This window comes from Ciconia boyciana, chromosome 17, assembly GCF_034638445.1.
Source record: "Ciconia boyciana chromosome 17, ASM3463844v1, whole genome shotgun sequence".
NCBI classification, from domain to species: domain Eukaryota; kingdom Metazoa; phylum Chordata; class Aves; order Ciconiiformes; family Ciconiidae; genus Ciconia; species Ciconia boyciana.
The window spans coordinates 10,133,670-10,160,667 of record NC_132950.1 but is presented as its reverse complement, the minus strand read 5'-3'; the positions used below and the strand labels follow the sequence as shown (position 1 = coordinate 10,160,667).

General features: G+C 38.2%; 1 protein-coding gene across 13 annotated transcripts in view; it reads left to right on the top strand.

The window, feature by feature from the left end:
- The window catches only part of BCAS3 (BCAS3 microtubule associated cell migration factor), a 375,222-nt gene that overhangs the window by 96,727 nt on the left and 251,497 nt on the right, over nucleotides 1-26,998 (top strand). For all 13 annotated transcript variants that reach the window (XM_072882059.1, XM_072882067.1, XM_072882058.1 and 10 more), the window contains exons 14-15: nucleotides 13,303-13,436; nucleotides 24,803-25,067. In XM_072882059.1, coding sequence (XP_072738160.1) covers nucleotides 13,303-13,436; nucleotides 24,803-25,067 — 399 coding nt within the window. The remainder of the gene's footprint in view (nucleotides 1-13,302; nucleotides 13,437-24,802; nucleotides 25,068-26,998) is intronic.

The following is a 26,998-nucleotide window of genomic DNA, read 5'->3' as shown; positions in this document are numbered from 1 at the left end:
GTTAAATGTGACAGGAAACAGTTGGTTCAGCCTTTGAATCGAGACCAGCTGCTCATCTTGCTCTAGCAAATGTTGTCAAGAGGCCTGGAAATAGCCAACCCCCCCGGTTTTTAATTCTCTCTGTACCTTTATTATTGTTTTAAGGCAAAAATGTATTGCCTACAGTAGTATCTTTTGTCTCCAAAATGTGGCTCGTGTGGGACAGAATTTTGGAGAAGATTAGCTGAAAAAGGAACTTCTTTCTCAGTATTTGGAGTCAGTGTTGTAGCTGACACATGGATTCTGTTTATTTGGTATGGTTTAGGGTCATAAAATTGGGATTTTCTAGGATTTATAGAAATATGAAGCACAAAGATGAATATTCTTTTTTAGGTTAACTGGAGTTATTGATTGGACTAGATTTGACACAACAAATAAATGTGCGTTTTACCCGAAGGCTGCCTTTTCCTAGAGATGCTGAAAGAGAAAAGGAAGTCGAATTGTGTATCAAGGCGTAACAAATCACAATTTTTACTTTCCATGTCTGACATTTCGATTCCAATGAAAAGTGAAACTATTGATACAATCAAGTTTTTAAATGGAAAGAATGTATTTTGTGATTGTAAAACTGCTGTCTGTCTGTTGCCTAAGAAAGTGCTTCCTAGTTAAGGAGATTTTTGTCACTGATACCTAGGTGTGCTCCAAGACTAAAGTTTTTAGCTAACAAATGTGTGACTAAACTTAGCTGGTTTCTTTTCTTTTCATGTCTAGGAGAATATTTTATAATCAATTGTAGGTATTCCAATTAAAAACAAAATTTACTGTATGTCAAAGTTATTGATCATTGCACAGGTTAATGGTGGTTTTTGGCAAGCTTTTTGTATGATATATGGATGATCGTGGTTTACAGGTTAAATTTTAGATGGTTGGTGACAGTTTTAATGAACGCTTTAAAGTCATATTCATTTTATGGTCTCTAACATAATTTCATTCTGTGCAATTCACTAGTTAATGGATAGTCTGTTCATTTATCCAGCGCATGGGTCAATAAGTTTCTTTCTCCTCTCCCTATAGAGGGGAGGAAAGGCCAGATCCTCTCTTGCTTGCAAAGGAAGGTATGTTTTATATCACTTGCTCTCCCTGACATACACGTTGTGGGATCACAGTTTTAACAGCAGTCCCACAAATGAAGGGTGCTGCGGGAATGCACGCAGGCAGCCTATGCTGTGTGTGCTGTCTGTGTGTGTGTGCTGCCTTCCCTCCCAGGCAACACTAGCTCTTTTGCCTTTTTTTGCCCTTTTTTTGCCCCCCCCTTTTTTTTTTTAACAATACCAGCTTCATAAGGCAGAAGGGAAGTTACAGCCTACTCGTATTTTACCCTGGGCTACGCCTTGGCGTACGCTGCAGAAGGAGAATTTCAAATGAAAATGAGGTAGCGAATGGCATTTGTTGCCTGTTGCAGTTAACGTGTACGCTTTAGTGGCATAACTGGTCTCAGTCAGGATTGTGGTGGAATTAGTGGCGGTGAGGCAAGAAGAGAGTGTGCTGTATAAAACTGAGCAGTCTCCACGCTTTCTGGCTGCTGGACTGATGCAGCAGTTCTGTAAGTGGGTGTTAGGGTGAATAACCTCCGTGTCTGAAGTAAAAATCCCCCACCTCCAGCTGAACTCTGGTAGCGTTTTTCCAGGCAGTACGCTATGTTTCTGCCAGGTTGCTGAGATACTTACTTACTTCTCAGCCCTTATAGAAATTTGAGACAGTTAATTTTTGTTCTTAAAGCTGGCACCATTCCTTACATTTAGAGGGATGCCAGCTATCCACTGTGGCGACTAATCACACGGCTATATTTCCTTTGATTTTATGTATTCTTCTGTGCCGTTGAATTGGGATAGTCTTACAGAAGGAAAGCATAACTTCTGGCTTATCCTGAGAAACAGAGCCAGGCTATCCTTTGCTGAAGATAAACTATATAAATCAGACCTTTGCAGGACTAACATACTTATCTGTTGTTTTTAACCTTTACACAGAAGGATACTTTGCAAGCTTCATACTGATTGCTTAATGGTCTTTGGTCACAAGGTCTTAAGGATGCATATGTGTGAATAAGTGAAATGTGAAAACATATATATGTGTGTCATTTTCACAATTTATGGATAAAGTAGGGCACAGAGAAATTAGCTCTAAATTTTAGATATGTCCACTACTTCTGAGGGTCTCGATATTCAAATATCGAGTTAGATTTTGGAGGATGCTAGGACATCTATTACCGTTCTGTCCATCTTCAATGTGAACTGCAGTGCTCTTCTTCCTCTGTAGTGCCCCTTTCTAGAGAAGCCTCAAGGTATGCGGACCAATGTAGGGAATAATTTTGGAAGTTAGGCTGAACTACTGAGACAGGCAGAATGGGAAATTGTACTGAGGTCTTAATTCCTCTTTTACCTGTGATAATCGGTGAAATCTGAACTAGTCGTAGCCTCCTGTTCTCCGTACAGGGTTTCTAACGTCTGTCCTGCCAGGGTTTTCGAAGGAGGTAGTCCAGGCGCTACGGGCACTGTGGCTATAGCAGGCTGCCGTTCGGATGCATGTGCCATCTCCTTTCTCTCTTGTATGGTGCATTTGGCACAGCCTTTGACATGAATTCCTTGAAAAAGTCATAGTTGCATGGTAACCGTAATAGTACAAGCCAGTAACTTATTACATGACTGCAGGACCTCCCAGTTTCAGATTTTTACTTTTGCTGTTGATCTGGGACTAACCGACTTGGACTTGGACTGTAGCGTAGACGCTGCTGATGAGCAGCAGACCTGTCATTTCTCTGCTTTTATTCCTTGTTACTGGGAGCATACACACGAATGTATCTACTACTTGTATTTGTTTGGGGAATCTGGTTAGGAGTAGAAGCTTGCACATCTATTTGAAGTTTTAGTTCTTAATCATTCATTACTGTTACTGTAAGGTTTGTGCCTTGTTTCTCAGTTCGGCTGGGGAGCGAAGGCTTCATTGCCAAGAACTATATCTGCAAAAAATCCAGTAGGTGGCTGTGGGTAGCCAGGAAAGATGAGAATTATCCTGTATTTGAGTTTTCTTAGAGGTTGTGCTTCAGTTGCCAATTTGTTAAGGCAAGTAACTAGACTTACAGCCTCTGAAAAGGACATTTTGTTACAAAAGCTTAGTGGTGGTCTTCTCCTGGGACAGCGTTTTCCAATAAAAGCTTTTCTCTACACGTCTTAAATGTATTCATCGAAGTGTTCGCCAGCTGCAGGATTCTGTCATGGCCTCATACGATTTTAGGGGGAGCAAAAGATGCAATATTTTTCAGCACAAGCCCTTAAAAACAAACTGGAAATACTGTAATTAAGTAAAACACGACTGTAGCTGTAGCTGAGTACACCTTCAATTTGGCAGGAGCACCAACTTTTAAATTGGTGGGATGAGGGAGGTACCTTCTAATATATGTAAGTAATATGTATTACATACATATGTCGAGTAGAAAAGTGTAAATTCATACAGGTACCTTGCAAGTTCAGAATGGGATGCGTTCTTGGACCGAGATAGCTTCTACCTAAGACAGGAAAGATATAGGATGTAAGACTCAATCCTTACGGAGTTAAGGGCAAGGTGGTAAGAAAGATTGCAAAGAAATAGGTTGAGAGAGGAAGAAAGAAATTCTCAGTGAACAAGAAGTGGGAGACTTGTCAAGCTGTGGCAGTTGACTGAATGAATAGTGGCATAATTCCAGCAGTGCAAGGGAGAGAGGATAGAAGAGAAGTTTGCAAACAGTATAGAAAACAAAGAGCAGAAATCAAAGCTCAGGGTACAAATTCAAACCCGTTTATTAGAAGTGGACAGGTTAAAAAGAAGGGTGTGTTGAAAATGGACTGTAAGAACTTCAAACTTGTAACATTAGGAACTGAAAGCTCATTTTAGGAAAATTGAAGGATTGAGAAGCTGTTACTCACTCAAGGTCACGCAGTAACTCAGTGCCAGAGAAGAATATTACACAGGATCCCTGATTCTTAATCCATTGCCGGAACCAGTAAATGACATCAAATTCAGTTCATTTTTGTACTTTGATTTTTTTTGTTGTTGTTTACTTATGGTATTTTTAATGTCAAAGAAAGAAACTTTTCAAATAAGATACTCAATTAGTAAATAGCTAAAAAGTGCTGCTGTTTTATAAAAATCTGGGTTTTTTCTTTTAAATGTGGTAAATAAATGATCTGCTTTCCAGAAGTGTTACTCCTGCCAGCTTAGCAGCTGAGAGCTGTGAAGTGCAACACATCTAAAATTTTAAATAATTACGCTTCCTTGGCTACAAAAGAGCTTTTCCATCCATTAATAATGAGAAAATTAATGTTGGACCAGCAGTAAAACAGATTAAACTGTATACCCCTTTAGATGCCTGACTGCACCTTTAACGGACCTGAAATTCCTCTGATTATTTAAATGTTCTATATTGAAATGTGATGGTGGCCTTGAGTTAATAGTTAAAGAGGTTTAAATTGGAATGTCTCTGCAGAAGTTTTTCCCATTGATCAGAGCAAGTGGGCAGAAAAAAACCTTATTTGATTGCTGGGAAGCACCGATAGCGCCTCACAGATTAGCAAATATTTTTTTTTTTCTCTTTTTCCTACCTAAGGTCTACAAACAGTCTTTTATTAAACATGTAGATTAGTTAAGGTCTGGAGATAGCTTTTCTAATGGCAAGTGCTGTATAAGCTAATTTATTGCAGCACTGATATGGCTGCAACCAGCCCCTCGTCTGCGCGTGGACGTTTATAGAGACTGCAACTTTCTTCTCACGTTTGCAAGATGAATCTCGTTCTGGAACGTCACCCTCCTGGATGTGTCATCTAGAGTAAAATGAGATGTAATTATTTAATGACAGAAGAATTACTTGCCTTTTCTCTGTTTATTTTGACTTTTGTTTTTCAACTTGAATTGTTGCCTTTGAAGACAAATATATTAAAAATAACGTAATGGCATGCTATTCGATGAATTGCAATGACAAAGCTTGTGTGTCTATACCGTATATGCTGGGCGAGAAGGTGAGAAATAATTCGTGATCTATAGCTTGCTAGCATTGCTTTATGGTTGGTTTGTGAAGCAAAAGTGTCAGCAGTGGAATTTTTTGGCATCAAAAGTGTAAATCTAGTCTGTTTTAACACAAAGTATGCTTTGAATGAGGGCAAAAAAATTGTCTCCTCATCGCAATTAGCCAGGTTGACATCAATGAGAATGCCCTCTCGTGAAATAATGTCAATGCTGTTCTCTTCTGCACTTTTTAATGCCATTTGTATAGATTCTTCTCTTTTTTCTTCTTCTTAGTTTCCTGTGGGGAGGCATTTAATTTTCATTTTACAGAAATACTCACCTAATTCTAGAGCATTTCCTGCCTGAAGGTGGAAGACTTTAGGATATACTGAAAATTTAGGAAATTCTTGATCATTTAAATTCTCTGTTAAAAAATTGCTACATTTCAGATCGCTATGATTTAAATAAAAGTATTGTTTAAAACCAGTCTTAAATAAAATCACTCTGCTGTGAGTTTAACCCTGGAAGCACACTGAACAGGATCTTGAATCTGAGGAGAAATGCACATGAAATCCTGTAATGGGTGCTATACAGCATCCTGTCATTTGGGTGGAAGAAATGTATTTAAAAGAGGGCCAGTATGGTGATTTGCAGTGCGTTAATTCTCCTATTTTTAAATTTCAGAAATATATGATTATCAATAGCTTAAATCCATCGCTACTTAACTTTTTAGAAAACTTCCAGATTCATATTTTTTCTAATCTAAGTGTTTAACCTATTATCTCCAAAGAAATTTATCCCCAAAGCAGCATTAAGTAGTAGTTAGCGGTAGAAGTTCCTAGCAGGTCTGAATAGAGCCCGTTTCCTCTTTTGAAGATCTGATATCTGAGGAGGGGGGAGCAGATAGGAAACGTTTCGCTATCATTATCAAATTGATGTCTTCGTGCAAATAAGATACTGTACTGCTGGAGAAATGGGATTAAATCATTGTGCTTCATCACCTACCTCTGCCTGCAAACAGAAGTCCTATCTAAATAATTGATTTCCATCTATGCACCATTTATAAGGTTTTTTTGTTACTACCAAAAAGTCTTGCTTTGATACGAGGCCTTGAGGAGGACGGTCTTAGGTCTCCTCTCTTTTTCAGTATGTCCTGTTTCCCTAATTTTTCTGACAGTTTCAGTAATTTTTGTAGTCTCCTGTTCCTCGCTTTTAAGAGCAAGGAAATATTAGGGTCTTTGTTTCTTTAGGCGTTAAAAATGCACACTTGTCCTAATCTAATACTATCCATGGTTGCTTTCTGTGCTGCTGCAGAAAATCTCACAGTTTATTGAAGGGTGATTCTTGAGTCACCTTTTAATGATCATCTTTTAATAGAAATTTTAGTCACCTTCTTATAGAAATTTTACATTTTGTTAAAATTTGTCAAATTTGCAGGTAAATTTTAATTTTACTATAATGCTGAATATATTGAAGAAGTGTGTGGGCACACTTGTAAATGTTGATTTGCTTGGGTATTACTATTGCTGAATATACTCTATTATGATACACGATAGATTTATAATTCTAAAACATGTTAAAATTAATATCAAAGCGGTCATTTAGCACAGCAGGCATCGTTACCGAGTTGTTAACTTCCTTTCAGATTAAAGATGCACAACTGTATCAAAAGGGTAAAATTTTTTCCCATGTTGAAGCTAGTGGCAAAAGCTCCGTGGACTTCAGGGAGGTCAGGATTTTACCCTCTCTCTGCAACAGTTACTTTGTTGTTATTCCAGTGAAAAGAGAAAAACATGATAATATGTTTCAGCAATAAAAATGTTTACTGCAATCTCTGCAACTAACAAACCCCACAACGCTAACGTCAGGGTAGTGGCTATGGATTTGTGTCCCTTTTGGAGGAATTACAAGCAGGGTTAAAAGAAAAGGGAGTCTGTTCCCTTTGATCTTGTGCCCTCATTTACTCGGCTGCCCTCAGTGTGTGTCCTTTAGTTTTGGGAGGCAGAAACCCATCCTGATAAAGTTTTAGTATTTATTGGGCCATCAGCTGTAGTCAGTGTTTGAAACTGGTGAATAGTTTTTTAGTATAGAAAGCGTACCCTTGAGCCATCTGTTGGACGTGGTAAATGTCTGGCAGTTTCCATACATCCACCCCAAGCTCCAAATATTCAGATTAAATATATAATTGTCCTAAGTGTGTTACAGTGTATAGAGAACTCCAGTATAATTACCTATGGGTAATTATTTATTCACAGAATAATTTTTTTTTCCTTCTCTTTCTTTTGACTTGCTGGGCTTTTTAAATATTTATTTTTAAATATTTTGGATATCTTTATGTACTCGTGTTTATTTTTTTGGTGAATTTTGTTGATAAAATCAGATTTTCCTTATTTAGTTAAGTTTTTTGTGAGACCAAATTTTGTTTACTGTGGCATATGTGTTACACTTGGAAGTATACATGGGCTTACTAGCACTAATATGTGGCTATATTTTGACTAGCATCAGCCTCAGAGAGGAGTTAAGTGAGTATAAATAAAGCTACTGTTCCTAGGTCAGGTCATATGTTTCATAAAACCATGGACCATATAAACTTTGTCACATCTTAACAAGACACATACGCAACCGCTTTTGCAAGCGAGCTGCAGTGGAATAGGAATCTATACATGCAGAGGGTAGAAATGCCGAGCGAAATGCGTATGGACTGAATAAGGAGCAACTGTAAGTCAGCGCGGTTCCGCTGAGCGCTCTGATCCTGTAATTTGAAAACCTACAAAGCATAATATTAACGTTGCATGGTATCTATGCTCATATTTAAAAAATAAAATCTGAGAAGTTGTTCATATGTTTTTTGTCACTGTTTGTGTGAATAGCGTGTTTGTGCAATGGCTGTACAGGTCTCTCTACGGCTATGCATGCATGGAAATGTAAGAGTTGCATTCTTAAATTAAGTATATCGGTGAATATATGTTTCCTTCATGCAGATGTATGCCTTCTTTCCTAACATTCGTGCCCTTGGTGTTTTTAAAACAAATCCAACACAGCTTGAATGTGTTGGGTTCTTCAGTGTGTAATTACAGAATGACATTGTTTTGGAAGGCGGAAAAAACCTTCTGTTACTCTGAAAGATGGCATTATTTAAAGTGAAGTTACTCATGAAACTTAAACCCAAGGTGAAATTGTGTGTACCTCATTTGTATGCATATAATAAACAACTATGCAATTAGATAGGTGTTATAAATAGGATGTGGTGGAGATGCTTAGGCTGCTCAGGTTTCCTAGATTTTATAACAAGTACCCAACTGAGATTTGCTGCCCTCTAATTTTGCCGTTTGGGCTAACCAGCTGACGCCTAGTTGAAAAGAGTTATGTTCCTACAAGGCCACAGAAGCCTTAGTATTCAGTCTCCGTCTCCTTCGGCTTGTGGAGAACTCTGTGTACCATCAGCAACTTCAATCCCACCCTTTAGGCCAACCCTCATCTATCAAACCCGGGCTGAGAGCGAGCGAGAGGAAGCTCCCAGATAAACATACAGCAGCGCCTAAACTCCTAATCACTCTGGGCTTCCGCTTCCAGGCCCTATAATTAGAAGTCCTTCTTTTCCTTGTATTCCCAGTTGACGCAAATGCTTTTTGTGGCTTGGCACCTCATTTAGGGCGTGGGCTTAGTTTATGGCCAGGCCAGAGTCTGGTTTAGTCTTCTGATACTGCATAAATAGCTCTTAACCCACAGTCTACATCTGTACTAGTTTTTCCTTTTATGCATATATTCTCTGTATTTTTTAATGTTTCTATCCTGAAAGAAGCTTATTGTTTCCCAAACAGAACACATGAAAAGTAGGAAGCTGTAAATTAGGGCAAACGTATCTGTCAGGTAAAACAAAGCTTTGGTAATTTTTTTTCCATCTAGGCTATCTGTTCCTTTTAAACTGGATTTTAATCATCTCTGTGGATTTGAAAAACCACACAGTAAAACAGTCATTAAATTAACCTAGCTGCACCCCTCATATTATAGATAAGCAAAATCAAAATTTTTGCAGTCGGATACATACTCAGTAAAATCTGCTTTACACATAAATTTCCACTGGGTTCTGTGTATGCGAGACTCTCAATTGATTTCAGATGTTATCTGTTAAACAGGGATTAATGCCAGTTTGAAAAATAAGCAGGAAATCCTTGAGAATTATTCACTTTTCATCTATGATTATTCATACATAAAGTACATCATAAGAGAAAACATTTTGGACTGAACTTATGACAGCTTTAACCCATATTTCCGTCTAAACAACTTTTTGGGAAAACTGTCACAAGGTCTTTTAGAAAGCTGAGTTGAAGTTTCCTGCACTTGAAAGTGAAAGTGAGGTAACGACCAAGATTCAAGTTCATGTTTCTCTGCTGGGATTAGGTATTTCTGCTGTGGTGTTGCAGCGGTGCGGCGGCCTTTTGTTGCAGGGAGATGGAGAGAGAAACGAAATGGCTGAGCTGTGGTAATTGAAAGCTGTGATTCTTCAGCGTGAAGTAATGAGAGCTGGAAAATACCACACCAAAACCCAAGTCAAATGTTCTAAAACATCAGTGATTTATTGTTTGAATAACAGTAGTAAGTCAGATATTTCAAAATGCTGTTTTATAAATACACGTTCTTTCACATCTGTGGTATTGTGCTTGGGACCTCTGTGTTGATACAAGTTCTGCAAGTATATATTTGTATTTCAAATGCAAATGTGAGTATGAAAGGTCCTCCTTTAACTTACTGAAAAACAGTCGCTAACGTAAGCGAAGGGCCTGTTTTCCTTTGCCTTTCATCTAATAAAATGCATTTATTCCAACCAGTGACAGGCAGCAGGATTTTAGATCAGGCATGCAAAATTGCCAAGTGCGATACCACCCATCTTTCTATTTTTAAGCCAATTCCTTTCTACCGACAAATGTATTGTCTTTCACCTCTGTACTCCTTCAACTTAGTAAAAACCAAAAAAAAACCCATACCCAAAAAAACTCCAAGGCAACGCACATTAATATGGAACCAAGAACTATGTACATCATATGGAACTGATCAGACCTGCAGATAGGCAAGCACATTTCATGGCTTCACTTGTTCAGTTACGGCGTATGTCGTCAAAAGAACGAACAGGTAACACCGTGTGCTTTATGGATTTGTGTGACATACGTTGTAGCGTATGATCCCAGAGCGAGCTCTCTAGCCATGCCCTGCTCGGGGTAAGTGGAGACTACAGATTTGGGAAAAAACCTTTGTGAGGAGAAGGGTGAAATTGTGCCACATCTGCGTAGTGCGGGGTTTATTGCACCGTCCGCAGACACCTGTATTTCTAGCCAATACTGGAAATGAGATACCGGTTAGCTAAACAACGGATAGATTTGATGGGCAACGCAGTATGGTAATTCCTGTGTTTTCACTGGCTCATGATTATTAAGCAGCTTTCTGTCTCCAGCTCCCAGACAGATTTTTGGCTTGTTTAAAGTTTTTTCTTGGTTGGGTTTTTTTGGTGGTTTTTTTTTTTTTTTTTTTTACGATCTTCACACTGTGCCATGTGATGGGATACACATGAAGAATGCTGTGCTCAGATCTCTGGGTGCCCTCAGCTCTGCATATGTATTTATAAAAGACTTGCAGCACTTCAGGGGAAGAAAAAAAACCCTAGGTTTGCTGAGGCTGTCTGTTCATTGTTGAGGGAAGCCTTATGTATTCATCTCTTCCAGCTTCTCTTTCTCCAGAGGTCCCTTCTGTCTGGAATAAAGAGAGAGCTCAAAAGGACCAAAAGCACACTCAACTTCTATATAAAGGTATCTAATGCGTGAGGAGAGGCAAACATGGGAATACAGAAAATAAATCCTTACTCTGTCGAATTAGGTCTTTTGGAATATCCTCGCTCCAGTAATAGTGGCAGCCTAATTCTAGCACACAAACCCTGATTTGCTTCCAGCGTTCTCCATTGGAAATGCTATATATTATTGAGGACCGCACACTTCACTAGAAGGGAAGTGTATTTTGTGATGTTTCAGAACAGAATTAATGCAAATTGTGTGCATAATCCCACACTAAAGACTTGGCTGACTTGCAGTTGAGCAACTTCAGTTGTATTTCCTATCAACACAGTCACTACAAATCAAGGAAATTGCCAGTTAAGCCAACATTAACATCCAGACCAACCTCAACTCACATGCCTTACCGCCCAAACATAATACCCAAATGCACTCACGGATTTCTTAGCTCCGTAACAAACTGTCTTTCATTTCTAACACTCGGAATCGGAGTAACAGCCTGTAACAGTAAAAGTGTGTCTACTGGAGGGAATCTTGCTGAGGTCAGATTTAAGATTTTGCATTTGTGTGATTTTGAGGAAATGGATGCGTGCAATGTGGGTGGCCTCGCGCTCTGTCCAAGCCCTACCAGCACCAGTGGTCAAGCTGAGAAGGAAACGTGTAGGCAATTTTGTCTCTAAATGCAATTTGTATTTCTCTCCGATTTTGTACCTTACTGCTGGTGGGCCTCATAGTCTTGAAAGTTTTTTGGTTATCTTCACAAGATCCTTATTTCATAAGAGTTATGGTCAAGAGAAGCTGAGGCATACGCCTGTTACAGTCAGACGAAGTCTGCGATGATGCTGTGTTATCCTGTTTGGAGGCTTCAGGACTGTGCTGTTCCTCCCATGAGCCGAGCCATGTGCTCACAAATCTGCTTCGGCCTCGAGGAGGAGGCACTGGGGAGTGACGTTGAGCCCAGAAGGTCAAGGCTTTGGCTGCTGAGATTTTCCTATTTGGGCTTAAGGGAAGGGGGATTCCAGGATTGCCAAGGAAGGAAAACCCTCAGGATAGCCATCGAGAGATGGTGTAATGGTGGTTCAGTAGAAAAGTTAATAAAACTTAATCTTTACTAAGAGTGTGTTTCTCTGCTTCTTGGTACACAAGAGGATGGTTTTGTTTTTTTTTTAGTTTAATTCTAAAATTTTAAAAGTGGCGTATGCTAGGACTTCACTGGTAATGCGTGAAGGCTTTCAAGCTTGTACTGTATATATTTGTTTAGCAGCAGTGAGTAGAAGAGGAAAAGATGAATCGCAGAGCCATGTGTAAATAAACTGAGAAAGCGAACTCTCTTTTATGGCAGAAATAAGATAATCATTTATCCTTTGAATAGGTGTCGCGTAAAATGTGGAGACCTAAGTTCTCTTCCTGCAGGATAAAATATTTCAGTTATGCTTTACGTGGAGAATCAACACAACAGACCTACGTGGAAATTCCTCGTTTTCTTTAATAGATGCGATACCTTGAAAATTATTTAAAGGCACTTCAATGTAGCTATTAAACTGCTAAAATCACTTGGTACTTGACGTTAATGAAATGTCAGAGGATTACTTTGGGTGATAACTTCATAAATTTAATTAATAAGCATGGTAATATAGACATTTTTGTACAGAAAAATAAATCTGAAGTTTGTTTACTGTAGTCCTAAATTCTGCCGTGATGCTGTACTTTTCTTATATGTACAAAAATACTCCTTTTTTTGGTATAAAAACTTCAAGTTTTATGGCAAATTGACTTCAAATATGTTTTGTAAATGTTTAAAAACTGGGTTATGGACTGACATATAGTGGGAGGAAAAAGTAAATAGCATATATAAGTTACTGTGATTCTGCTGATCTTCTAATTTAATCGTTTCAGTACATCCATCAGTGACCTGTTTTCAATGAAGTTAGTACCTAATTTAATATTTCATTTGAAAGCTCTCAACTCTGATTTGCTGCCTTTCAAGCAATAAATCAGACGGTTTCTTTCATATGCATTTATAAGAAAGATGCTTCTTCAGGGTTGTTTTTGGTATGGGTTGTTTTGGCTGGGTTTTGATAATGTTTCTTCTTACAAAAATTATTACTGTGGAAACATTACTCTTTTTTTATACTGGCTCTTGCCCAGTGAAGAGCATTTTGGGGTTTCACTCTAACATTCATCACTTCAGTGCTTCATATTGGTCACACAAGTTCTCAACTTTAGTTAGAATATTCCCAGATTTTTTCGTTGGCTTTTATACATTTGTATTGTGATACTTAAGTAGTAATACCGTCAATATGATTTCACTTGAAGTTCTGATTCATTTTTATGAAGTGAATCCCTTTCAATTCAGTAATTTTCTGCAACTGTTTACTTTTTGTTTCCAGAAAACAAAATGTAAGCCACGCTAGCTTTTTTAGATAGAAGTTCGTAAGCCTCTTCTTTTGCGGTGATTAATCTCTTGTGCTTTTGTGTTTCTTTTTTCTTTTTCTTTTTTTTTACCCAGGGATGTTGCTGGTCACTACTGACACATTAGGCCATGATTTCCATGTTTTTCAAATACTGACACATCCTTGGTCATCATCACAAAGTGCCGTCCATCATTTGTATACACTTCACAGGGGAGAGACTGAAGCCAAAGTAAGTTAAACTATTTGCTGAAGAATAATCCCCAGACACCTTTTACATTTTGTGTATGTTGGCACTTTAATGTTTGTTTCAGCACACAAAGAGCCTTTCTTATGTTATAGCCACAGAAAGGATAAGAGCACAGCGTTTAACCTGGACAATAATAAATTCTTGCCCTTTACAATGAGGTGCTGTCAGATTTATTCAGATATGACACTACCTCCAAAGAGCCCAGATTATTAGCTGTGTTTGTACTTAACCTTTTCTCGTGTAACATGTTAAACATTTGTCTAGTGCCTGTGAAGCAGCTGTCAGGGTTTGCTTGACTTTGGTGGTAAAAGCCAAAGACAGACAATTAAAGAGTTGAAAAGAAGAGTTAATCAAAAGACTGTGATTAACTTTTATCTACACTTTAGCGAAGTGGGGGAACCTGTTGGAGACTGTAGTGATACAGATTTAACTTCCCAGTTTAAAAATCCCACTCTTAAAGATGGAAGACTGAATTAGGCTAGATTAGCATAGGGGGAAAGAGTCTGAAATTATATTTTAGCAAATGCTCAGTAGACTGATTCACTGGTAAAGTGGAAAAAAGCAAGAGATCACTTTTGCCAGCATTGCTGTGATAGAAGCGGTGCAGTGTATTATGCTTGAATCCTCCACTGCAGTGCTTATAGGCATAAGGAGAGCCTCACCTTTGTATCAGTGAGTAACTGTTGAAGAACCTGTTTTAAATACATAAATAAAAATGTCACCACAGGGTAAGAAATGAGTATTGCACTTGCTGATGCAATTACACACTGAAAGCACAGACTTGTGACAGTCTGGTGGATGTAAACGAGTGTGACAGAGAGAAGCCTCGGGCACTGTGATTATGACCCTGACGCTGGAAACTTGGATTATTGTGGTGCTGTGATTATAGTTCCTTCAAACCATTTTTTTTCCTATAAGTTGTGCAGTTTCCCTTAAGTTTTTTGCCTTACCTTTGTAACAAGTAGAATCTGAACGCTTTATTTAATGTAATAGTGGTTGATAATGTTTCAATCTGTGTGAATTTAAATTACTGGTAGTTTAAACAGTCTAAAGCTTTGCTGCTACCGTTCTGGAAAAGTGTAATTACTATTATAGGCAATGGTTTACTATAGGAAGGAATAGCCAGGCTGGAAAATGAGAGGAAAGGGGGAAAAACTGTCCATATGGGATAGTATATATAGTACTTACAAGTAATTTTTATAAATAATATAAAGGGCATTGAGAGCTGTATGTATGCATACGCTCTGTCATCTATTTGAGCATGTATTATAATGTGTTTAATGTTTTAGAGTTATTTTTGGTTTACTTTCATACAAAAAATGGGAAATATCTTATAATCAATATTGAAAACCGAAGCATAGGACTCCAGTCACTAGGAACAAAGATGTTATTCTGTTTTTTACAGCTGATGCATTTGTTTTTAAGGCATACATTTGAAACCAAATATAACATGTTTTAGAGAATAAACCTTTATTGATACACGTTTTTGGGGATATACTATTAGCATCTCTGTGAAAGCATTGCATTAAAATTCTCAGAATCAACATAGTAAAGTCTTTTCCCAGTCTGCCACATAGTTTTCATTTGGGACGTGAACAGTATAGCTTTTGGAATGGTATAAAATAGAGAAAATTCTAACCAGTCTGAGGCGTATTGGGGGATTTCACAACTCCCTTGATAATTAAACTATCCAGCAACAATATCACATTGGTACCCGTGATTCTCAATACACATCTATCATTTAAAATATTTACATAATACGATGGATGGTTTTACTTTTTCTTTTGGAATAACAGTACTTGTTTAGTGAGAAGAGTAGTATGTGGTGCTATTCTTTCGTTGGGTGAATTTCCTGTATAAGTATCATTAAACAAGAATTTTGGAGACTGTTCAATTTAAAATTCTCCATGCAGATGTTCTGAGACACACACTGGAAGCCTCTGTACCTCCTTTCTTGGTTAGAATAGTATTTATACGTTTGCATCCAGACTTTTTTCTTTTTTTTCCCCCCCTGGTTTGAAGCTAATTGTGAATCAAGGCCAATGGTCTTAAAGGTCACCTTCTGTACTGGAGCTATAAAAAGTCCTAATTTGTGTTGATGGACATGAGTGATTATCAGTGTCAAAATTTGTTTAGCTAGTACCCATTATAAATTGTTTAATCATCATCATTATGCCCTTGTTATATGTGGTATTTTAATGCCTGTACTGAAATCATCTGCTTTCGTAAGCGAGATTCTGGCCGATAGAGCTTCGCCACATATTTCCCAAAATATCCCTCTTTCACAGTCTGATGCATGATTTTTCTTTTCTTGCCTTGTGATCCATTAGCATGTTTCTTGCAAATACTTATTACTGATACTATAAGACCGTTTAGTTCATTGGCAAAGAACTGGTGCATTGGTAATGTTTATAAAAGTTTCACATACTTGTCCGAATGCTCTGTCCGAGCTGCTGGACACACAGAAGTTCCCTGTATGCGATCACTGCTTATGCACAAATTGACTGTACGTGGAGTACACTGTGAGACTGATTTTTCCAAGAAGTGCTGGATCTGCAGTGTATGCTTTGTGGAATACATGGCATACCAATTTCACTCTGAGAGCAGAAAGTTGGGAACCATATATATATATTGGTGTTCCAAGTATTGACAGGTATATCTGGTGTTACAGCAATGTTTGAATTGTAATTTCACCCAGTTTAGATTATCAGCCCCGGAGTATCCCCTTTTGCAGGGCTACAGAATTCCTGGTCTCCGTTTTACCTTGTCTTTAGTGGTTGGAGGGCAGACCGATAGCTTAGTATTTCTCATGTGTCTCCTAAGAGAAGGTGACAGGAAGTCCCCTCTGTCACTCATATACAGAAGTATCTTAAGTGGATTAAGTTGCACGCTTAATGTGTATTAAAGAAAAAGAAGCAAGTGTTTTGATTTAATAATGGTGTTTTCTGATCGATTTACTGCAATCAAGCAGTGTCTCTAAGTCACCCACGTGTCTTTCTACTGAGTCAGATGTATTAGCCCTACGGTTACTTTGACTTAATAAAACTAAAGAATATATGCTCCGCCATGCATTAATTTTTCTGAATTCTAGACAAATTCTGGTTTGGTTTGGGGTTGAGAAATTTCAGTCTGAAAGACCATTTCTACCTTTTCCTGACCATTTTTGAAATATAGAGAGGCTGGTTGGAAGGAGATCTATAGGGGTTTTATCTCCTTCCCTGGACATCAGGATCTTGGCCTTAGCCAAAGCAGAACTTGTGCCAAGCATTTGCAGTGAGTTGGCCACTCCAACCAGACAGTGTCACTGAAATCGTACCCTTAACGAATGGGATAAAACAGAGACTTTGGACTTCGATTTTTATAAAAGGAAAAATGAAAATGGATTTTAATACGGAATGTTGTGTTTGCATTGACAGTCTATCCCGATAGCTATACTTACACTATTTGTAATGTTTCTGTTGGATGGAGGAGAAAGGCATGAGGCTGTTCCAAGTTCCCCCACCAGATAAGCTTTCCCTGTACTGAAGTGTTGCTTACAGCAGATTGTGCTGGTATTCAGTATCTATTCAATATATGATCATAGGCACTTTCTGACAACTGACGGTCATTTTTCCCCGGATCGGTGTCCAAAGGCACCTGCTAGCCATCTTCCAGGTTTTTTTGTTAGTGACCTTCTTTTTAGGGCTTGTCTGCCCTGCCAGCCTGCTTTGTGTTGGCTTCATGATGCTGAGGGAGATTTAGGTACTGGGCTTGGTAAGGTAGATTTTTTGAGTTTGCATTCCCCTTGATACAGAATTAAGGGTAAGTATTAGTATTCTCCCTGACTGTTCACAGCTAGTCTTCATAACATGGTTTTCCTTTTCTCTTTCTGCATGCTTTGAACAATGAAACAGAGTGCTACTGAGTTTTGAAGTGTTGTTACTGCAAATCTACGTTGTATTTGCTGACTTTGAGCAGCAGATATAGGAAGAAGCCTTATGTGCTGAATAAAACATTGAGTCAGGACTGTGACAATCACGCAGTCCCTAACAAAGCCACTGACTTTTCTGGGTGACTCAGATGAAGATGGGGTAAGATGGAAAGTGGACCTCTGTCTCACAAGGGAATTGCGAGGACAATGGCCACGAAAGAATGTGAAGTGCTCAGATACTTTATTGGTTTGAGTGATGCGAGTCCCAAGGTCACAACATTCAAAGTTACTTTTCTGCAAACACAGACAGAAGTCACTGTTTCAGTTACATTGGATTAATATATTTTAGTCTTTAAGTGCCACTTATGCTTTAGCTTTTTTTTTTTTTTTAACTTAAGAGAACAAAACCCAGTATGTTTGATGCACTGTGTTACATCGTGAAGGTTCATTGCAAGCGCTGGTTGTATTTAACCATACCAGAGAGAAGTGAAGCTCTTGGAGAGTGCATGCTTGCACAATTCGGCTGTAAAGGGAAAAAATGTGCATGTGTATGTGGTGCACATTTTGGTTAAGGACACATTTTCTTGTCTTACAGCTCTTGCATTGTAAGTCAATGCTTACTGCACTCATATTTTTATCCAAGAGCATTTTGGAAGGTTTTTAATAAAGCTATAGCATGTTCTGAACTGAGGAAGCTCATTTACTTGCAGATGAAAGTTAGACTGTCACCTGATGATCCTTTCTCTTTGATCTGAAATTGTAAACAGAAAAAAAAAAATCCCTGAAAACAGTATTATCTCAACCTAGAACAAACAAACGTAATGATAGCATCAGTGGGCTGGTGGCCAGAGTCCTCTGTAATCTTTTACACTGTCAGACTTTTGTTATTCTGACTCTCAAACTGCTGTTATAACTGACTTCAGTCAGCATAGGTAAACAGAGGGAATGATAAAAACATTCCAGCACGGGCTGCCACGGAACATGTGCAATTTTACGCTTTTCTAGGGAATGCATGAATGTTTTTGTGACGTGATTTCATAGAGGCTGTTCAAGGTTGTGTCACGTACTGTGTCCAGGTAGTGAAACATTGGAATAGCTTAAAAACATTTGATGTAAATCTCCATGGTTAATAGAAATTTCTTCCTATCTTTTGACATAGTTATGTAGTTGCAATTATTGAAATAGTCTCTCCAAGACAGATTTTCTTATTTCTAAGGAAGAATCTGGGGACAGTATTGAAATAATAAAGATCGATTTAGGGAGTTTGATCAGTCTTTGATGAAAGCAGACAGTAAGAAACTACTGCAATTAGAAGTAGCTTTACTATCTTGAGGAGACGGAGCTCTCAGCAGAGTGGCGTTTGCAATTTCATTTATTAATAGAGAGCAACTACTCGGGCTGAAGGACCCTACCTGAATGTCTCGCTGTGCCCAGATTCTGCCATTGTTTTTATACAGAACTGAAATCAGTTTTGACGACTCAAGGAGACAGAGTTGGGTCTATGTGGGTCTGATAAATCATATTGTGTAGTCTATGATTTTATTATTTTTTCATTTGTGTTTGTTGCTACATCATTTCCTTAATTTTCCCAACCAAAAAAATTCAAATACAGACCAGTTTTCTAATTTATTTTGACCCTTGCCTCCTCAGTACTGCTGCTCTTTCTCATTGTTTAATGATATTGGGTTTTTATTTCTGCCATCTCCCTGCACAGCATAATTAAATACTTAAGTCATGTCCTTCAAATAATGGTATGTTTTCTCTGTGACGCTGCATAGTGTGCATGAAACTGGGTTAGGTTCCTGTAGTAGTAATGCTAGTCATGCCTTATTGTTGTTTCACTTCACTATTGAAGTTTAATTTAATGCAGTGAAATGCACAAGAATATACACATTGTTCCTGGTGTAACTCGCCACAACTGAAAACGGGGCACTAGGAAAAAAAAAAAAAAGAGCCCTAGGAAGATCAAAATGCATTTTAATAGTTTATTGTGATCACTGTGAAAATACATGGTTCAGTGTTGTGAGCTTTGTTTTCTGACTATTGCATTATGCACACGCTTCACGAGTGCATTTGCCTGGGGAGGTACTGTGATAGCCCAGTAAAGCTCCTTCTCCTTTCTAAGAAAAGAAAGGATAGTATACATTTAAGCATTGTGCAGCAAGTCAGTACAATATTAACTTTTAGAAACCCTGAAATACAGAGGCTGGGTATGGGCTGTCAGTCACTCCCAAGAGTAGTGGTAAACAAGGTCACTGCCTGTCCTGTGGGATTGCTTGTGTAATCAGCCATTCCTCTGACTATCCCATTTTAATCAACTGCTTTTAAAATAAATTTTCTGTGTGCTGCCCTTACTTCTGTTTTTCTGTCAGTTATGGCTTGAATTTTTTTATTTTATTTATTTTGTGTGTATGTTCTAATTAACACTGTGTTTAAATTTGGAGAAGCTGTGGGAATAAGGAAAGAATGACAGCAAAAACTTATACGGATTTCTGCCGTACAGAATAAGTGAATGAATGCCAGCTTTGAAGCCTTCGGTTCAGATTATTTCCTCCAGATTTTCAGAATATCAGAAATAATGTTTTGATCTGTACAATCTAGAAAGCTGATCTTTAGTAGGGCTGTTGACACATGACATGTCCTTGTAGGACTCCATATATTAAATTACCTTACTGTCTCGCTCAGGTCAGACTCGGAACATGGCAGCTCAATTTTCATTCAGTTTTCTGGAGGTTTTTACATCATAGTGTTTGAAACACAGGGAAATAGGATAGTGGAAGTTAAAAAGAAGCATAGGAGAAGAGTAATTGAAGGAAAACAGGAGAAGACAGTGTAAGACTGAAAAGAAGTTACGGAGGTTAGAAGTGAATGCTTTGATCGAAAGGGTTGCAAGAAACAAATGGTGAAGGTGAGAGAAATGACAAAGCTAAAGGAAGCCACATGGTGGAGGACTCGTTGTATAATACATGCTTATTGAAAGATTTCTCTCCTAGCACTTGCTAAGAAAACCTTGCTCAGACTGTTAGTTCCTTTCCGTGGAAGTACTGGATGATTTCTTTCCCAGTCATGCTAAAGCCTACCAGAATATTTGAAATGTTGTTTAATTGTCTCTGATAGAAAAGTAGTCATATTGTCCATTATTCTGAAAATATTATTGCTAATTTTTGTGAGGGTACTGAATTTTTATTTCAACAAAGTTATAATATTAATACTGAGAAGAGTCAGCAGTAGACAGTAATATAAGAGGTGCCCGGGCACCCAAAACCCCTTTTGGGTTTGACAAGTACTGATTAGGATTTGTGGAGCAAGCTGAAGAGTCTATAAAATATGGACAAAATTTCTGTAGACGTCCTGTAGGACCGGAGTCACAGAATACCTGGTTTAGCCATGGGCGAGTTGGAGGATGCACGCTGTTATAACATCCTCTGGTTGTCTTAAGTGCATTCCTTTGGGCCAGAAAAGGCTTTGGTGTTTCTAATGAGGACCTTGAAGTATCCGGTGATTTCACCGAGACTTTTGGATATGCAAGAAATTGAAGCTTAAGTAACCAAACTGCTCACAAACTAGGGAGAAATGGTAGTAAAGCTAGGAGAAAGCACTGCCGTTCCCACAAAAATATTTAGTATTGCAATTGAAGATATCTTCAGGGTTCCCGAGTTAAACAAAATCTCAGGTCAATAATTCCCTTTACTGGCACAGACAGAAGAGGAATAGATAAAATTTTGAAATACAGACGTGAGTATTAAATCTGATGTTGACCTTGAGCTATAGGATAAACTTTGCATCGTGAGAGATCTAGTGTACTTTGTACTTTATTAACATATAGCTGTAAACACTATGGGGTCTTGATTGATCTTTGGTATCTAAACATTACATCATAATTAACAACAAATCCAGAAATATATTATAAATACATGAAATAATAGTACATTAACCTAAAGGACAGCAATAAATTGCAACGCTTAGCATAAACTTGAAAACCACTAATGGGCCACTGTGCAGTTTGTTTATACTATCAGCAGTCAAGAACTCTGTGTAATGTACAGTAACAGTGTGGTGGATAGCAGCAAGGCTGATGTGATAATTTATATTTTTTTTTTCATGGACACACACAGCTGATTTTTTGAAGTCATTTCTGAGTCTGCCGTGATGAACATTCTCCTTTCAGCTTGGTCTACTGCTTTCTTCCAGGTCTACTGGAAAGTTACAGACTCCTTTGCATTGCACAGATGGATTTGTGCTGTTTCGATATGAACGTATTTAATTCATGCCCTTGCATGACACTGGAACTATTATCTGAATTACCTCCTTGAACTGTCTGTTGTACTGCTACTCATCGTTTATCTGTGAAAGACCAACGAAGCCATTTTTGAGGCTGGTAGGAGATAGGTAGAATTCCTGCATGTGTAACAGTAGCTTCCAGAATACTTTTTGTCACTGCTGAGTAGGCTTTCATAGCTGTATTCCTATAAATCTTAATTCATTTCACGCTCATCTGTCAACACTTTTTTTGCTTATTATTACTGAGTTTAAAAAACCTGTTTGTTCTCTGCCTCTGTGGTTTCAGCCATATTTTAAGTAGTCATGACCATGGTAGCCACTCTCCAACTGCAGTGAGTGTTTGTGATCGTTATTTTAAAGAGGGCGGTTTGGATTACCTTGTTCCAGACTTTCTTCCTGAAGATCAGGGATAGTTTTTTTCTGTGCAATGTTTACACATTGAGAAAAAACATCCTGTAATGATCATTTCCCAGTTTCTTGGCTTGAGTTATCATATGCTAGGGCTGTTGTATGTTTGCCTTTTTTTTTTTTTTTTTTTTTTTTAAGAAAAAACAGCATAATCCTAAGGATGCCTGCTGAAAACTGAGTATTAATATAGAAGCATATACATTTCTGTTATGCAATACAGCAAGATACAATTTTTTTTCTCTATCATCTCATAGAAACGTCCTCTAAAAATGCTCTACCAAATAACATAAGGTAAGAGAGGGTACGTGGTAGATGTGAGTGAAAGCAGTGATTTAAAGAGTTTGGCTGTGAAATCAGTTGAAGTGCAGGAGGGAAGAGATTGAAGAGGCACAGGCGGCCTGAGTCTGTCCTGTAAATACAGCTGAAAGGTGCCAGTGCGCAGGGAGATTTGTAAAGTCCCTTCCCAATGGCTGTGGTTTCAGGGGAGAACACTCTTCTGCAAGGAGCATGGAACTATAGAGGAAGACAGAAAAAACTTGTGTTGGAGGTTTAGAGTGAGTGAGCAGAACAGCAAAGAGGAAGGAAGAGAAAAGCTGCTTTCTTGAGGCTGGGACAGGTAGATGGTTTTAGAGATCAGGAAGGGAATTTAGGCTGGATCTAAAATTAATGACAAATATTTGGAAAACAGTGATGTGTTCAGAGGGGTGACATCTAACGACAAACATGGCCATTCTTCATGTTATTAGAAATTAGAAAACAGGGCCTTTGATGGGATTGGAATTACATTCCAACAGCCTTAATGGTTTTATTATATTGATGATCTTTCTCTAGTCACTGAGAATGGCAATTTGTATACAGTTCTTATGTTTGATTTTGACCAGTAGAAATTGCCTCTTCAAACAGCAAGTATTTAAATACTCTTGGTGCCATAGTTTTTCTCTGACTCCACGGCTTTGGGGTTTCTTTTTTTGGCTCTTGTTAATCCCTGTGGGGTCTCTAATCCTTTTTGAGCAATCTATTAAGGTGAAACACTTTGTAGGCAAACTAGGAGCTCTAAGTGCTGTGACTTTATGTCAGTAATACCAGAATCACTGAAAGTGCAAAACCTGTCAGATTTGGGGGAGATTGTTGAGCTGGATCATTAGCAGATCATTTGGGTATGTCACCGTAAGTGAAAAGAGCAGGTGTGTAGCGCTGTTTTTTAGTTTATCTATGTAATGTTGATGAAGCATTTTGTGTCGTGACAGTCTGTCAGCCAAATATCTTGTCACAAGTCACAAGATTTAAATCCTTTTTTTATCTCAAAGGCTTCAGGGCTCAGTTGGAAACTTGCACTTTGATGAATACTTGCTGCTTTTGTCTGGAATAGCTGGAGTGCATTTCTGGAATATTTGTCAAGATTTTATCAGTGTTTACTCCAATTTGAGTACCTAGTGTATTGTAAAACTGGCTTCAGTGAAATCTTGAAGAATTTTATTTAGTTTATGCTGTTTAATAATATAATGAAAACTAATCCTTCGTCTATATGTTTGTTTGCTGTGTTAAATCCCACTTGCGTACGTGGCTCTTTTTAGTCAGCTTTTACCTTTAAAAACACTTTTGGAAGAATTGTTTTAGGACTTTTTTTTCTATGATAAATCATTTTAACCTAGACTACTTGTTTTCTTGAGTTGTCTGCCAGTACAGGGCTGGAAACAAACTTTAATCTCTCTTTTAAAGCATTCCTTGAGGAACAAGAATTTGCTTTCCATCAAAGCTTCGTGTAAAGCACACTTAAAAGAGAATTAAATCCTTCTGGACTTCATATCTGCGATCTATGCAGGCAGTAACTATAGTAGAAAATATTTAACTGTATTTTTATATTTGCTTCAAGACTGACCGTTTCAAGCTAAAATAAGACTTGCGTTTCTCAAGTGGCGGATAAGTACTCGTATGCATAAGAAGAAATCTAACTGGGGTCTTTCCTGGGACTTTAATAGCTGATTAATAAAGATTGTTATGTGTAAAATGGAGTGGTTTTATACAGAGAAATGGCCAAAGTTGTTCAGTTTCTTCTTGACAAAATTTTAAAACCAAAAAATAGCATAGGTCCAGGGATACCTAGATGAGTGGTAATTCCACTGAGGGATAAAGTGATAGTAGCAGGATTAGAGACCATTATAGACAGCTTTTGAAAATACTGGCCATTGATTTTTGGTTTGTTAAGTTATGTAGGACATGGTATTTCTGTTGACTTAAAATACAGTTTTGAGTGCCAGTATTTGTCAAAATCAGGCCCCGTGGTGAGATGTCTCTCTTGTTCTCATCCCTCCCTTTTCCCCTTTTTGGGTAATCTCTAAAAATTAAAGTAAACAAGCAAATAACAAAACATGTAATCGAAATGATTTCCCAACTCTTTTAGAAGTAAATTCTATCTGAAAATTACACCAAGCTCTTGTGGCTTTCTGTAGTACTTTGCAGCATGGTTTGTTTTCATAAGTTCAGGCCTGTTGAAAAGAAAAATCTCAGAATATTCTGAAAAGTACACAAACTTTGGAACTGGGTATTATACTGCAGCTTATATTTATAATATATACTGAATACTAAGTTCATTGATATATACACAAAAATTCAAGTTATTGCCTAAACTTGGGGTTTTTATTCACATTTCCAGTTAAGATTTGTCTTTGTTTAAAACATGATAGTCCATTTCCTTTGTACGATGTGTGCACGTTGGTGACTACGTTCCCATTTCACTCCTGTTTTCTAGGTACAGGATATCTCCTTCAGCCATGACTGTCGTTGGGTTGTGGTCAGCACGCTTCGTGGCACTTCTCATGTTTTTCCTATCAATCCTTATGGCGGCCAGCCCTGTGTCCGAACACACATGTCACCCCGGGTGGTAAATCGCATGAGCCGATTCCAAAAGAGTGCAGGGTTGGAAGAGATCGAGCAAGAGCTGACATCTAAACAAGGAGGACGCTGTAGCCCTGTTCCAGGCCTGTCAAGCAGCCCGTCTGGCTCACCGCTCCATGGTAAATCCTTTTTTCTTTTTTTTTCTTTTTTTTCCTCCCCCTTACACTGTTGGGAAACCTTTCCCCTTGAGCCATTAATGCCCATGTCCTCTAAGATGTTTCAGTACGTGCTGTGTAGCTGCCTGGCTCAAAAAGATTTGGTTCCTAAATACCTTTGGAGGTGCTGGCCTAAAGATCGTCATAGACTTCCAGCTTCACGTTTCAGCAGTATTTGCTAACAGCCTGAACACAGAAATGTTGATTTTACTGGAGATTGCAAGAACTGGTTTGGTTCATTCTATTTGCCCACATAGTTTGTGCCACTAAAAAATGATTTTCATAAAATAAGGTGCTGCAGGTATTGTGCAAACATATTTAACATATACAGGTATTACAAGAATGAGCCAAGGTATAAATACTTCAGAAAGATAGTTCTAGTTTTGCAGCCTACTTAAGTAAACTATGCTATTGCAGATGTGTGAATAATTTCCACTGTAAACTGAAAGTTTTGGGGTCTTCGGGTTTCAAGTTTTGTTTCCATCTAGCACAAGGTCAGTAATCTGGTCTAGATTCAAATGCAGTTACCTAAAATTCTCATTGCTCATCAGCCTCGATGATCATGAAGCACATCTGGATATCCACAATAAATACTGTTTGAGGAGAAATGTGGAAACTAGGCAGTATGGAGTTGATAGCATAGATTTTTGACCACTTTTTGTATGTGTGTGTGTGTGAGCAATGTGACAAATAATGTACAAAGGCAAAAAAAAATCTGTAAGAATTGATCTGTACATCCTACTCCTGTGGTGGATGTGCTTTGGAGAAACTAAAAGGACGTGAAGGGAAACTTCTAAAAAAGGTTCAAAAATGACCATTGTCCCAGCTTCTTCAGTTTCGTCTTTGCTGTTCTTTTTGCCCTTCTCTTTCATGAGGTCTGTACTGGAAGCTGCTTTGTTTGGACTCAGAATTTCCTGCATCCTTACCCCTCCTTTCTATTAAGAGTAAGTCACAGCTTCCATTGAAGTGAAAGTTTAAATAGCAGTTTGGTACGGGTAGCCACCCTTTTCCAGTCTAAGAGTATTAAAAATGGCAGGGAACAGTCCCTCTTCCCTAATTACGAGTAGGATTAGAAGTGCTTGTGAAAGCCCAACTGTGTGCTGTCACAGTCAGCATCTTTGCTGCTATAGAGAGAACCTTTGTGGGATTTCTGAATCAAAGGAACATTTTTATGACTTGTTGATTATTAAGGGAACCAGAGTTGTCTCAGAAGAAGCCTCTGTATTTTCTCCTTTCTTTGGACTTTTCCAAACAAAGTTTTCTGCGTAGCTGTTCTGGAGCCATGCTCTTCTGCCTGGAGCCACTGGAAGGCACCCAAAACGTGATCTGTAGTTTCCTCCTCCTTGGAGACATTTGTGTATCTACCATTTTACTTTCTCTCTCATCATTGTACAGCAGCTCAGCATGTCAGGCTTGAAACAGGCTGGGGAGTGTTGTGAAGGTTTACAATGGCACATCCAATCCCTTTTAACTGTTGACATCACGTAGAGGAGAGGAAGGAACTATCAATTTGTGTAGCTTTCATCCAACCAATTCTGTTTTCTGTCAAGGGAAATTGCAGTAAGTTGTTGCCTTTACAGTACTCTTAGGTACATTTGAAGCTTTGAATAGATTTGACACTTTTTTTTTTTTTTTAAGAAGAAACAGCAGTTTCATTTGCTGTAAGATCCTCAGTGGTGGACAGATTTTCTAGGTAGGAGAAGGACACGCATGGATGAGTTGCTGAGCGAAAGGGAGCAGCATTTATGGAAGTGTCTCAAGAGTTTTAAGGCTTCAGTTTTCAAATGTCTGTCTTGAAATATAATAAATAAATCAGGTTGTTTTCAAGATCTTTGTGCAGTCATCACTGCTTGAAAATTAGCTCTGTTTAAACAATTGGCTCCATTTGAAGGCTG